A 12,766-nucleotide genomic window follows, 5' to 3' on the forward strand; every position below is an offset into this window, starting at 1 on the left:
GGCTGAACGTGGCTGTGTCCTAGATCTCAGCCACAGAAAGTCTCTTGCAAGGAATTAATTAGGTTCAGATCAAGAGTTGGACCGTCCCTAAAGTGCACCTCCTCCTTGCTGAGGTCAAGGCTTTCCAGCCTGGGTCCTCCCATCCCGTCTCTCTTTGGGAAGCCAGTCTGTGGCTACACCCTACCAGGGCCTGAGAATCGTAAAGCGACGTGATTCGGGAATCACCTCAGAGGACTGTGAAAAATGCAGATTCCTTGTCCTCATCCCAGATTTGCTGCATTGGAATCCTCGAGCCCTGGAATCTGCATTTTCCCAAGCGTTCCTGTTGGAGGGAGAGACCCGCAGGCCTGGGGCTGGTGTTCGGGCTCTGGCGGGCTCCTAGGCTGGGGCAGCAGCGCCCCCTGGTGGGTCCTGCGGAAATACCACCTGTCCGGGCCCCGCATGCCCTACTGGGGAGGCAAGAGTCCCCCCACCACACCACCCCCTCCTCCTCCAGGGACCTGGAGATGTGAGAGAAGAGGAGACAAGGGCAAGTGCCCTCTGGGCGCGGGGTGCGCCGTGGCTCAGCCGTAGGAGCCATGCACAAGAGCTTCCTTTGAAGTCTCGTATTTCATCTTAAAAAGTCCCCCGAATTCTGCACGTTACTCTATCACATTTCTTTAGTATGAAAATGTTTCCTTTCCCAAATCTTTGCAAAAACAGATGTTCTAGAAAGAGAGGCAAGAGGCGAACTTACACTGTGGTTTCACTGGGGGCACCTGTACTCCATCTCAGAAGCAGGAACCGAGAGGTTAACACGTGTGTTATCACAAAATCACACCCGGCGACCCCAGCAGCCAGGCAGGCGGCAGAGCCTGGCCCGTCACATTCGTCGTGTACCAGGCTGAAGAGGGAGCCGAGACCTCTGGGCCACAGCAGCGAGGTGCCCACCACTGCCTCCAGCAGACCTGGCCACTCTGCACACACCCTTCTCCGCCTGGTCCTCCCCTGCCCCAGGAAGTGGCACCCCCACCATTTCAGGCCGGATCGTTACAAATCCTCTTTAATTGTCAGTCTTAGAATCCTGAATATGTTTTACAGAACTGTGCACACAGATCCCCTCCCTCTCCCCCCAACAAGGCACAGCCTCACCCACCCACCGCCCAGGGGCAGAGGACAATTTGCTGAGATAGGCCAGCCCGTTTCTCCCAGGAGAAGGCACCCTCCTCCTCCCCTTCCTTGGAGAGCTCGGGATCATGGAGAATGCGGGGCCAGCTCTGTGCCACACCCCCGGGGCCAGGCCAGGTGCCCTCGCCCGGGCAGACTCCCTTCGGCCCCGGATGATCTGAGCTGCCTGGATGGGGCCGCGTCGGCCTAGGGAAGGGCTGCTGCCCCCAATGTCAGGTGGAGCCCACCCCGTCCCACTACCTTCGATAAAAATGTGAAAAAACAGACATAAGTGTCATAGTGGGAAAAGTTGACCCACCCAGTGGGTAGTCCCCTGATACCCCCCCCAATTTTTAATACACGTTCCCCTATACGATATACGTGGCCTCGAGGGCAGGTCAAGTCCAGCCCACCTGCGCACGGACGCCGCAGGAGCATCTTCTCTGAGTTGCAGAGAGAACCCCGGCAAGCAGCGGGCGGAGGGGCCGCAGAGCAGCCAGGAGTCGAGGCCGGCAGCAGAAAGTCGGGGATGGAGGCCAGGCCCCAGAACGCCCCCCACGTCCCGTCAGCACAGGCGGGCGAGGGGCCTCGGCAGCGAGGTGGGAGGCGGGCCTGGAGCAGGGGCCAGGGAGACCCTGGGAGCCCTGAGGTTGGGGGACAGGGGGAGGTGGGGCAGCAGCCGCCTCAGTACTTGGGGACCTTGCTGTAGTCTTCGGAATGGACGTGCCGGCACAAGCAGATGGACAGCAGCATCCCCAGGAGCTGTCGAGGGAGAGACGGAGCGTGAGAGGGAGGCCCCAGCCCGGCTCCCTGGCTTTAGATCAGAATGAGCAGATTGTCAGCGACAGCCCCCACAGCCACCCCGTGATGCAGGCAGCAGAGGGAGGCCCAGAGAGGGACGGCGCCTTGTCTGAGGTCACGGAGCTGGACAGTGCTCGGGCCAGAGGGCCTCTGCAAGCTGGGGGGGGGGGCTTTCCCCATGGGCCTCGCCTCCCCGAGGACATCAGCAGAGACAACCCCGGAGGACAGAGCGTGAGGAAGGGTGGGGGGGGGACCCAGACCTCGATGACAGCAACGCCCCCACACACGCCGAGGATGACGCCCAGGTTCTCCTGCAGCCACGCCTGCACCTTCTCCATGCAGCCCTGCAAGGGGAGCACACGGCCACGTCACCCCACACTGGGACCCCCCCATCACGCGGAACCACCCAGAGGACCCCCAGCCCAGAGGGCCGGCAGGGAGGCTTTGCGTGCTCCCGGAACGAACGCGCTCACGGGTAAGTAGACGAAGGTGCAAACGAGCAAGTCCGTCAAGGGAAGAAGCCGAATGAAGGGCGGGCGGCGCAGTAGCCCTCCCAGCCCCGCAGCCCCCACACACCTCCTCGTACACAGGCCAGTCCTCGGGGCTGTTACCGCTCTGGGTGCTGTTGCTGGCTGCCTCGCAGAAGCCCTTCCTCAGCGAGAGGCTGTCCTCCTCCTGCCCCTTGTCTTCGCAGGAGCAGGGGTAGGTGACCTCCATGCGATTCATGAGCTCGGCGTTGTCCGTCCAGTTGTAGAGGCTGCCCCAGCCGCAGCACTTCACCTGGGCAGGGCGGGGGACAGGCGGCTTGTGCCCACTGCCCACCACAGGCAGGACACCTCCTGGCAGAGGCTCAGGCCCCCCACCTCCAGCACCCCCGGTCCCAGCCAAACTGCCAGGGGTTAGCGTTTAAGTTTTATTCTGGCTTCTGCGAGCCACGAGGGCTTTCGAGTTGCTTTCGGGAAACATACCATACACTACAAATACAGCAAATATCAGGACCAGCAAAAATACAAAACAGTAGGAGGGAAGTTCAAGTTGAAAAAACATAGGTGTCGGGACATGGTAGAGCAAATGGCATATGGTTGAGAATGTGGGGTTTAAAGTCAGGCTACTGGGTTCAAATCCCAGCTCTGCCACCTACCAGCTGAGCAAGCTTGGACAAGGGACTGGCCTCAGTCTCCTCATCTGCAAAATGGGGATAACAAAGGTTCCTAACTCGCAGGGCTGCCGGGAGGACAGAGTGGGCCAAGCAGGTGAAGGGTCCAGCGCGGGTTGGGAGAGCACAGTGAGAGCTCAGCAAAGATCATTTCTACTTTTCCGTGCTAATGGGTGCGGGAGTTGAGATTTGGCTCTGAAATTGCCAAAGTGCCAAAGTTGCCAAAGTGAAAGAGGAGACATGGTCAATCTGCTGTTTTAAAGGAGAAAATGCTCTAGTTCCAGAGGGAAGAAGGCCTTTCTGGGCTCTGTGTGCTAACAGCTACTGTCCCTGGGAGGATTAAATGGGACAGCAGTGGCACCCAGCAGGGGTCAGTCCCGGGAACCGCTTCCTTAGTCCCAGGCCAGCGACCAGTGGCCAGCAGGGGGCGTGCCAGGCACGCGCAGGAGCACTCGGGCTCCGGGCAGTTTATAACCCGGGTTTCACTTCTGGCGGCCCGGCTGCCTCCTCTGGCAGAAGAGGCTGGCACCTCTGGGGGACACGCAGGTCTGCAGGGCTGGGGTCACCTGAACAAAATGAGGCAGCTCTCCGTGGCCCGTCTACGACACCGCGCAGAGCCCTCCTTTCCTGGGTCCCTTGCCCTGACCCCTGCCATACCACGTCCAGCCTGTGTCTCAACGGTGGTGCATGGTGAGTAAGATGTCGCCACCAACGTGCCACGTAATAAGTGCTGCCCAAGTGCCACAGGCTTTACCAACGCATCTCCCGTGTGCATGGATCAATAGTCCCATTTTATAGATAAGGAAACTGAGGCTCAGCAAAGGTCTAGCGAGGAAGTGGCAGAGTTAATACTCCAGCCCTCGGGAGCCTGACTCACAGCCTGCTTTCCAGAACACTATCACAAGCAGCATCAGAATAATCTAGAAGCCCTGCTACGGGAACCCCCAACCAGCCACCAGCCTCCCATAGTGGGCCACTGACCGCCTCCCAAAGGATCCTCCTCTGCCCCAGGAGCCTTGAAGGGTGGCACCGGTTTGGCCTGGGACATCCGGCTCCCTCTAATCTTAGCAAAGTCTCAACAATTTGGGGTCAAAATACAGGTGTGACCAAAACGTCTCCCTGTGTGCAATGAGCTCCCCAGCTGCCTGATCTCCTCTGCCGGGGCCAGAACACATCACGCTGCTCTTTCCCAGCTTGGAGAATGCCTGGACAGTGTCTATCTCCAAACCCCAGTCGCCTGGTGCTGTGGAGCTGGGCTTCCTCCTGCTGCCCCGACCCTGCCCCTCACTCCCCACAGCCCTCCCCCGAAGGTGCCAGCAGGCCCTAAGTGACCACGGTGTCTGGCGCCCTCACAGGAGAGAGGAGGCTGCAGCCCAGAGAGGGTGGGCCCTGATCACAGGCACACACAGCATCTGGGACCATAAGAAAGGGGAGCCAGGACCTGGTCACTGAAGTCCATTTGTGTGTGTGCCATTGGTTCAACCCTCGAGTCAGGCTGGGAACCCCGTCAGTCGGTCCGTCCATCTGTCCATCTCACTTCTAATCAAGGTGTAACAGACATACACTAATGTGCACAGATTCAGCTTGGTGAATTTTTACGTATGTGCACATACTGGCACAATCACCATCCAGATCAAGATTTGGATAGAACATTCCTTTCACCCCTGAAGGTTCCCTTGGGGCCTCCCCAGCCATGCTCCCCAGAGGCAGCCTCTACTCGGACTTCTCTCCGCACATCAGCCTTGGCACCCTGTTTCTGAACACCTGGGGTGGAGCTCCCAACACCCCCAGGGCTGGGTTGAGGTGAATGAGAGGGTTGACAGCTGCCCCCACACCCCCCACCCTGGGCCACAAACGGATCGCTGTGAGCCATGGAGCTGCCTCCGAGTCTCTGGCCCCCTGAGCAGGAACTGTGGTGTTGGCTGGGCTTCCGGGAGAGAGGGCTGCTCAGGCCTCCCCTGCCCCCAGCAGATACGCTCTCTCCGTCAGACACACTCAGGGACCACAGACACCAGTCCCAGACACACGGGACACCCAGCCCAGAGAGCCCCACGCTGTCCCGCACGGCCTCACCTGGGCCTGCACGTAGTCCCAGGCCTCCTGCAGGCTGTCCGGGTGGCTGCTGTTGTAGTTCCGGATGAGCTCGGTCACGATGCTGCCCATCTCCTGCTTCAGCTGCGGGGGAGGCCAGGATCAGGTCAGACTTCCTGAAACCCGTGCCCCACCTCTGGTCACTCCACTTTGATTGCCTACCCTGTTCCCTTCCAACATCCTTGAGGACGTGCTTACGGCTTCAGCCTCTTTCCTGGAGCTCCCTCGGTGCCGATGCAGTCAGTGCCAACCCCTCTGCCACCAGTCTATTCTGCACTCAGCAGCCGCCTGGCCCCATAAATACCAATTTTTCCACTGCTAAAGACCTTCTAGTGGCCCTCCACCACTCTCAGGAAAAATGTCAACGTCCTCTCAATGGCCTGCGAGGCCCTACACCTTTTGTCCCTGCCCTTCCCAGGCCTCGTTTCCTCTGTTCTGGCTCCCTCTGCTTCAGTTGCACAGGTCTCCTTGCCGTCTCTATGCTAGGCATGTTCCTGCCCCAGAGCCTTTGCACTTGCTGTTCCCTCTGCCTGGAATGCTCTTCCCCTAGACGTCAACATGGCTCACTCTTCTGCTTCCCTCAGGGCTCTGCTTAACTGCCACCTCCTCAGAAAGGCCTTCCTGGACCCCTCCACAAAATATGAGCCCTCTCTATCCCCTCCCTGACCACCCCTCAACCACTCCTTCCCAGGATGTCCTCACCCTGCAAGGGCGAGCATGCTGTGTATTTCCTCACAGCACTGATGTTACATGCGTGCAGGTTTTCAGGGTTTGTCATGTCTCCTCCACTAGCATGTCAGCTCCGTGGGGGCACGGACTGTATCTGGCTTGCTTGCTACAGAGCGAGACAGATACGCCAAGTCCCCAGGGGCTAGTGGGAAGCCCGGCACAGAGAAGGTGTGCGGAGCACAGAGAGATGCACGCGTGCATGGCACCAAAGCCACGCTCACGCGCTCTTCCAGGTACGCCTCGCGCAGAGTGGGGGCCGATGGGCCTGGCCCCTCAGCACCCCGGTTGATGGAACAGCCCTCCCTCCCCCACCCCCCCCTCAGCCCGCGGCAACACCTGGAGTGCAGGCCCTGCCTCTCTGTGACCGGCCGCTGGCCCCAGGGCTCCGCACTGTGCTGCTCCCCCACCTGCTCAGGAATTCAGGGGCACCTGTCTAACCCCGCAGAGAGAACACTGATGTACAAAGAAGACCGACGAGGGTTCAGGGAAAAGGATTCAGCCCCAAAGTCCTCTCATCGGAGAACCCGATCTCGCTACGACAGCTTTTCAGGACCAGGTCAGCTGCGCGAAGGGAGGCGAACCCGAAACCAGCCTCTCGGGCCGAGGATGGGCCTCCCTCGGGCAGGACGCCTGGCCTCTCCCGTGGACCCTGCCCAGAGGCCTTCCCAGGCACGCAGCACGGACGGGCTGGTACAGTCACCCGTGGTTGCCGCAGGGAGCCCCAGGGTGAGGGACCGGAGAGGGCAGGGAAGGCCACATACCTGTCACCTTCGGTTCCTGAGAAAGAGGAACGGGGACAGGTGCTTCCAGGGGGGACCCCAGAGCCCGGCTCCGAGGGAATGCTGGGAGTGGGGCAGCCTGGACCTGGGGCCCTGGCTCCCTGCGCCACCCTCAGTGACACCGGGAAACCAGCCCCCGGGCTGCTGCTCCCTGCACTTCTGCCACGCGGTGACGCTCTTGGCAGGATACTTTTTAATAACAAAACACACAAACAAACAAAAAAACCCCACAAATACCTCATACGGAGTTCTACAATTGACAAAGCTTTCCTGTCAGTAATTAATCATAACGCTAATAGTGGCTGAGCTTTTATCAAATGCTGGTTACGTACCAGGCGTTGTGGTAAGCACTTTTAATGTGGTATCTCAATTTAATCGTCACAGCAGATCTATGGCCTAGGTATTGACCCTGTTCCCTCATTATGGACATGCAGAAAACAAGCCCAGAAAGGTTAATTAACTTGTCCAAGGTCACACAGCCAACACGTGGAAGAACTGAGGTTTGGATCCAGCCTTGTCTGATTCCAGAGCCCAAGTTTTTACCCATTGAGCTTTATCAGTCTTCAAGCCGCATGGTCATGGCTGAAGTAGGTCAGAGCAGTTTTAACTGGGGCTCAGAGAAGCTAAGTGGTTTGGTCGCGTCACACAGCCGGGGCCGTCTGCCTGCAGATCACAGGTCTTTCTGCCCCAACACCTCGGCTCCACTGCTAGTCCCCAGCAGGCAAACGAGCCCCGCAGCATGGAGGGAGGGGGTCCCCAGAAGCATCTGTGCAGAGAGCCACCTCCCCCACATCCTCCCCAACCCACTGAGCTCCCGCACGACACGCCGCCCCCGGGCTCTATTTATACCCCAGTGTGGTTGTCACTGCAGCCTGGACTTCCCTGTCTTCCTCCCCTGAAACGAGAAGGTGACGGAAGCTGGGTGGTTTCCACCGAGACTGGGTGGTTTCCGTGGAAACACCACATCATTTGCCAGTCCGGCATGTGGCTGAGGGACACGGCTGGGCCACAGGGGATGATTCAGCTCGGAACGGATGCCTTGGGACCCCAGTGCCCAGGAGTCCTGTGCCGGGAGCCCAGGGAGGTCACCCTGGCAACCAGGTAGCTACTGAGATAGTAAGAGCCCAGAGGTGGCGTGAGCAGATGTTCATGGTCTCACTACATCCCTGCGGGGACCGCTCTGCTGCTTCTGCCCACCCTGCGCCCATTCTCCCTTCTTCCCGAAGACTGAGGGGTGATCACCCCTCCATCACTCCATGGCTGGGAGGCCCTGCCGTCATGGGCTGTCTACACCCTGGGCATAGTGAGTGGTCCAGGGATGGGCTTGAGACCCAAGGTCACACACACGGCCCTTCTGCTGCTGCGGTGGGACGAGGACCTAGCTCACCTCAGGCTCCACTGGGGACAGCCGTGCCCGAGAAGGGAGCCAACGGAGGAGGGCTGGGCTGAAGGACAGAGAGGGTCAGAGTCCTGGCAGCAGCCTTTGGAAACCTGGACCCTGCTGAGCCCGCAGCCAGCTCTGGCCACTTGGGCACATGCAATGAGGAGTCCTGCCCGGGACCGGCTGGGTATGTCACACCCAGTGCAAAATGAAAACGCGGGCCCCTCGTTTAAAAATGATTAAGAATTTCAAGACGGCAACAGCAGAGCATGAAAGAGAGCACAGAGTCCTTTGAAGCGTGGGACACTGTGTGGTCCCATAGGTCGCATGCCTGGAGAGCCAGCCCGTGCCCTGCCCTCCACCCTCTTCCCCATTTCCCAGGAGAGAAAACCGTGGCTCAGAGAGTTGGCACGAAGTCCAAGATCGCACAGCTAGCAAGCAGCAGAGACACGACCGTGACCCTGATCCACGCAGCTCCGGGGCCCTGAGATCCAACCACGGCGAGCCATCACCGCCGGGCCAGAGATCCCACTGCCCTCTGGTGCCTCTACTCTCTTCCCATGGTGACGCTGTGCTTTCATGTCACCTTGTAGTGTGACTTCTCACAGAGAGTCAGAAGAGAACTTTGAGTCCAGCCTATCATTCAAAGGTGAGAGTCCTCCCATACTGTTCCAGGATCTACTTCGATGCTCCCTGTGATGGGGAACTCAGCACCTCACACAACAGCACAAGGCAGAGGACTCATTTTTTGTCATTGTGCCCAAATGATTCCTACACACTTGTATTAGTTTGTATCTTCCCCCAACCCCCTAAGTCCCAACTGGGACAACATAGAACAAATCCAATCTCTCTCTCCCAGGACAAATATCATTCAGATATTGGAGACCAGTCTCTAGGGTAACTTTACCCCCTCTTTCCGGGGAACTTTCCAGGCTCCTGTGCCCGTTCCTGGGGATGGTGCGCAGGCCTCTCCCATGCTCCTTACTCTAATGGGTCCAGTCGCCCCTTACAATGAGGCACCCCGAATGCAACGTAAAGGACCCCCATTCTCCCATCCTCTCTCCTGGTTTCCCACGGGAGATGCTTTGCTGGGACGCAGATATGCCAGCTCTGAGGCTTCTTCCCGGCAGGGAACCAGGGCGCTTTGCCACGGCGAGGGAGGAGGTGTGTGCTCTCCATGACCACTGGGTCTTTCCTGAAGGCCCAGCCGCACCCCACATCATCAGCCACCCCGGAGTTCAGAGCCAGCACCGGCCCGTGCGAGGGAGACTCTGTTCAAGTTTCTCTCCGTAATCCCTTCAGGCGGGGCACCCTGGACACCCCCTTTTCCTTTCCTAACAGAGAAGAGAAATGTCACCTCTCCCTGTGCCCCCATAGCCTGCTTGACCATAGAAACCCAGGCCAGAGGACTAGAGAGTTCCGATCCAGCAGGCAGACCCTCACACAGAACCGCGTTGGCCACTAGGAACCCGTCTTACCACCCGTGCCAGGAGGGCACGTGTGCACTGGTGATTTGGGGCTTCCTGGGGGAGAGGGCAGGAGGAGAAAGGGAATCACTGTTCTCTGACCCACCTCTCCGGGGAGCAGGCCGGCCCAGCCACTGTCACTGCCCCCACCTCCGGCCAGGCCAAGCGAGCCCCTTCCTCTCCAAGCTCTCAGCCCCCAGGCCTTCTGCTCCAGCCACCGATATAAGCTCTTGGAGCCCCAGCGGCCTGCTCTGCACAGGTCATTGCGTTAGCGGTATGGCCCACCTGAGCACACTGAGCCCAGCACCCAGCATGCCATAGGAAACAGTTGACCTCCGCTTCCTTCCTTGTGACCCCCTTCAACCCTCCCCTGTCTGGAGCAAACAAGTCAGAATCCCAGAATGCCAGAGCTGGGAATGGCCCAACAAAGAGGTCACACGTGGCTCAGAGAGGCAAGTGAACTCATCCAAAGCCACACAGCAATCAGTGGCAGGGCCTACCCCCTGAATCCCAGACCTGGGCTCTGCCCACTAAACAGAGGCCAGAAAAACAATCAGATAAAGAAACAGCCAGAGGGCTCTTAGCTTCACATCCAAGCCCTGGTTCCCACAGCCCTTGCTCTCAACACTGACGTCAACAGGAACAGCTGCCATTTACTGAGCCCTCACCAGGCTCTGACGAAGCTGACGGTGGTGGCAATACTAATAAACACTCGCAAGGATGCCAGCGGCGACATCTGCTCTGGGCCAGGGGCTGTGCTAGGCCCTTCCCATGCCAGCACTTCATCTCTGCCACAGCTGCGAGGCAGCCCCTGGGGCTCCAGAGCTGAGAAATGTTCAGATCTTAGAAAGGGGGTGGACAAGTCACACCCCGAGCGGGGTCTGGGGCCGCACGCTGCAATCGCTCCATTCGTATTTCCCGAGGGACACCTGAAGCGGGTAAGCACAGACCAGAAATAGCCTCGCTTCCGTTCAGGTTCTGTTGTGCCACCAAATGAGTTGCAAATTCTACTTTTGGTTTTCAAAGCATTTTTTGGATTTCAGAATTGCCGATAAGGGGCAGTGGGCCTGTGTCATTACTACCATCTGACAAATGAGGAAACTGAGGCACAGGGAGGCCGCGTAACTTGGCCAGGATCTCAGAGCAGTGGTTCTGGAGTCGAAGCCCTTGGCCACCACTCTATATGTTATAAATGTGTCCCAGTCTGTGTTTCCCCTTCAACCCTGGGCAGGGATGGGGGGTCAGGGCAGGTCCATTTTCCCCAATTTATAGAGGTGGAACCCGAGGCTCTAGAGGCTACATGCCCTGCCCGAGGCCTCCAGCCTCCCCATCGCTGCCCTGGGAACAGTGGCTTCCGGGATCAGGGGCAGGAAGGACAGACTGCAGCCCCGGAGACCACTGCAGGGGCAGCCCCGAGGTCCACTCCCACCCACCTGCCAGGAGGCCCATGGGGAAAAGATGGGGCCCATCTCCTTTCAAAAGGCCTTTATCCTCCAGGCTCAGACAAGTCCCACCTCCCCAGCTGGGCCCATCTGCAGGAATAAACACCATCAAGGGCATGTTTAGTCTTCCACTGAAATTTACAATGTGCTAGGAAAGAAAAAAATAAATCATTCATTCCAACTCGGACGATATGGCGGCACCAGAACTTCCCCAGGAAAGCCGGGAAATTTCCAGGCAGGCTGGGACGGGGTGGGGTGGGGGGCGAGGTGTGGAGCCTGGGGAGGGGGATGGGAGTGACAGGGGAGGGGAGGGGACGGTAGGGTACAACGCCCAGAGTCTGGACTGGAGCCAGGAGGCCCGATTCTCCAAGCAAGCCCTGTTCTGGGGCTGGCGGGACGCTCTGAGGCTCAGCTCGCCATTGTCGGCCAAGCAGAGATTTTACCAGCCCCTGGGGAGGCAGTGTGGTGTGGAGGGAGGCGCTGGCCTTGGGTCAGAGGGATCTGGAAGGACATCCCATTCTGATGCATCAGAGCTGTGTGTGACCATGGCCAAAAGTCACTCTGCTTTTCTGGGCCTCAGTTTCGTAAAATGGAAAACGTTTGTACAATTGAAATGTGTGCTTCAGCTCACATCACTAGCTCAGCTCCTGGCATGTGGTCGCTGCCATCTTTATTACCGTGAGATGGTAAATCGCATGGGGTGAGAGGGTAGACTGCCTGAGAACCCTACAGAGGCAACCAGCTTCTGAGTCATAGGAACCAGCTCACTGGGGCCTGGTTCTGATCCCCCTGATCCAGCCCCAGCTGCCATGGGGCAGAAATAAGACCTGACCCTACAACCCTTTTGCTAGGAAAGGACTTTCCCTCCCCTAACCACTGGCTTCCTGTCTCATAGCCAAATGAGCTTTTTTTCATCTACTGAATCCACTATTTCCCCTTTTGCCTTGACTGCCAGGAAGCTCAGCACCACTCAAGTTAGCCCTCAGCTGCCAAGAGTATCTCAGCCTCTGGTTTCAGGAACAATGGTCTTCCTCTCTCAGTGTAGGTTCTGCTCCTGCTGTCGCTGTCTCTCTCTCTCTCTCTCATTTTGGTTTTAGCTACCCCGTGCCTATGATTGGAGTCAGCTGCAATTCTCCTAGGAAACAAGCTGGTTGTGGATTATAAATAAATAAATCAGTTCCAGGTAGAAACTACCACAGTGGAAATTTCCCTGGCATGAACTCCGAAGCCAGGTTGTGTGGGTTCGAATCCTGGCTCTGCCCCTTGTAGCTGTGGGAGCTTGGGAAAGTTGCTTGATCTCTCTGTGCCTCAGCTTCCACATCTGAAAATGAGGGTAGCAATATCCATAATCCCATAGGATTATTGGGAGGAATAATTAAATGCAGTATGTGCAGAGCATTTAGCACTAGGCTTGTTCTAAGTTCTATTAAGTGTTAGCTTTTGATGTTGGTGTAACGTTTTCTTAGCTTCCTTCCAGGTCAAGTGCGGCAACTTGACCTCCAAGTGGTAAAATGCAGAAGTCCACCTGGCTGCTGGCTCTGGCACCTCCACCACCGGACAGGAGCTGGTAGCGCTGGAGAGCAGCAGGGCCCCAGGGCTCAGCTGGGCCATGGGCCACATGCAGCGGGGTCTGGGGAAGGGTAAATGCTGAGCTCAGAGCCAGAGAGCCCAGGCTGCCCTCACTTTGCCTGCAGGATAGAGATTCTCTCTCGACCTCGCGAGGGCCCAGTGAGGGTCAGTGAGAGAATGAACGGGAAGTAGCCAACACTGTGCTT

At 58.1% G+C, this 12,766-nt stretch overlaps 1 protein-coding gene across 2 annotated transcripts in view; it reads right to left on the bottom strand.

Annotated features, from left to right (window-relative positions):
* Positions 1-1,028: 1,028 nt before the first annotated feature.
* Positions 1,029-12,766, bottom strand: part of CD82 (CD82 molecule) — a 49,004-nt gene continuing 37,266 nt past the window's right edge. The window contains exons 6-9 of one of the 2 annotated variants that reach the window (XM_012655336.1): positions 5,177-5,278; positions 2,524-2,727; positions 2,208-2,291; positions 1,029-1,908 (exon numbers count right to left, since the gene is read on the bottom strand). In XM_012655336.1, coding sequence (XP_012510790.1) covers positions 1,831-1,908; positions 2,208-2,291; positions 2,524-2,727; positions 5,177-5,278 — 468 coding nt within the window. In that variant the 3' untranslated portion in view covers positions 1,029-1,830. The remainder of the gene's footprint in view (positions 1,909-2,207; positions 2,292-2,523; positions 2,728-5,176; positions 5,279-12,766) is intronic. The other variant, XM_012655337.1, reaches the window with a different exon arrangement.

The sequence above is a fragment of the Propithecus coquereli genome, unplaced genomic scaffold, assembly GCF_000956105.1.
Source record: "Propithecus coquereli isolate 6110/MARCELLA unplaced genomic scaffold, Pcoq_1.0 Scaffold470, whole genome shotgun sequence".
NCBI classification, from domain to species: domain Eukaryota; kingdom Metazoa; phylum Chordata; class Mammalia; order Primates; family Indriidae; genus Propithecus; species Propithecus coquereli.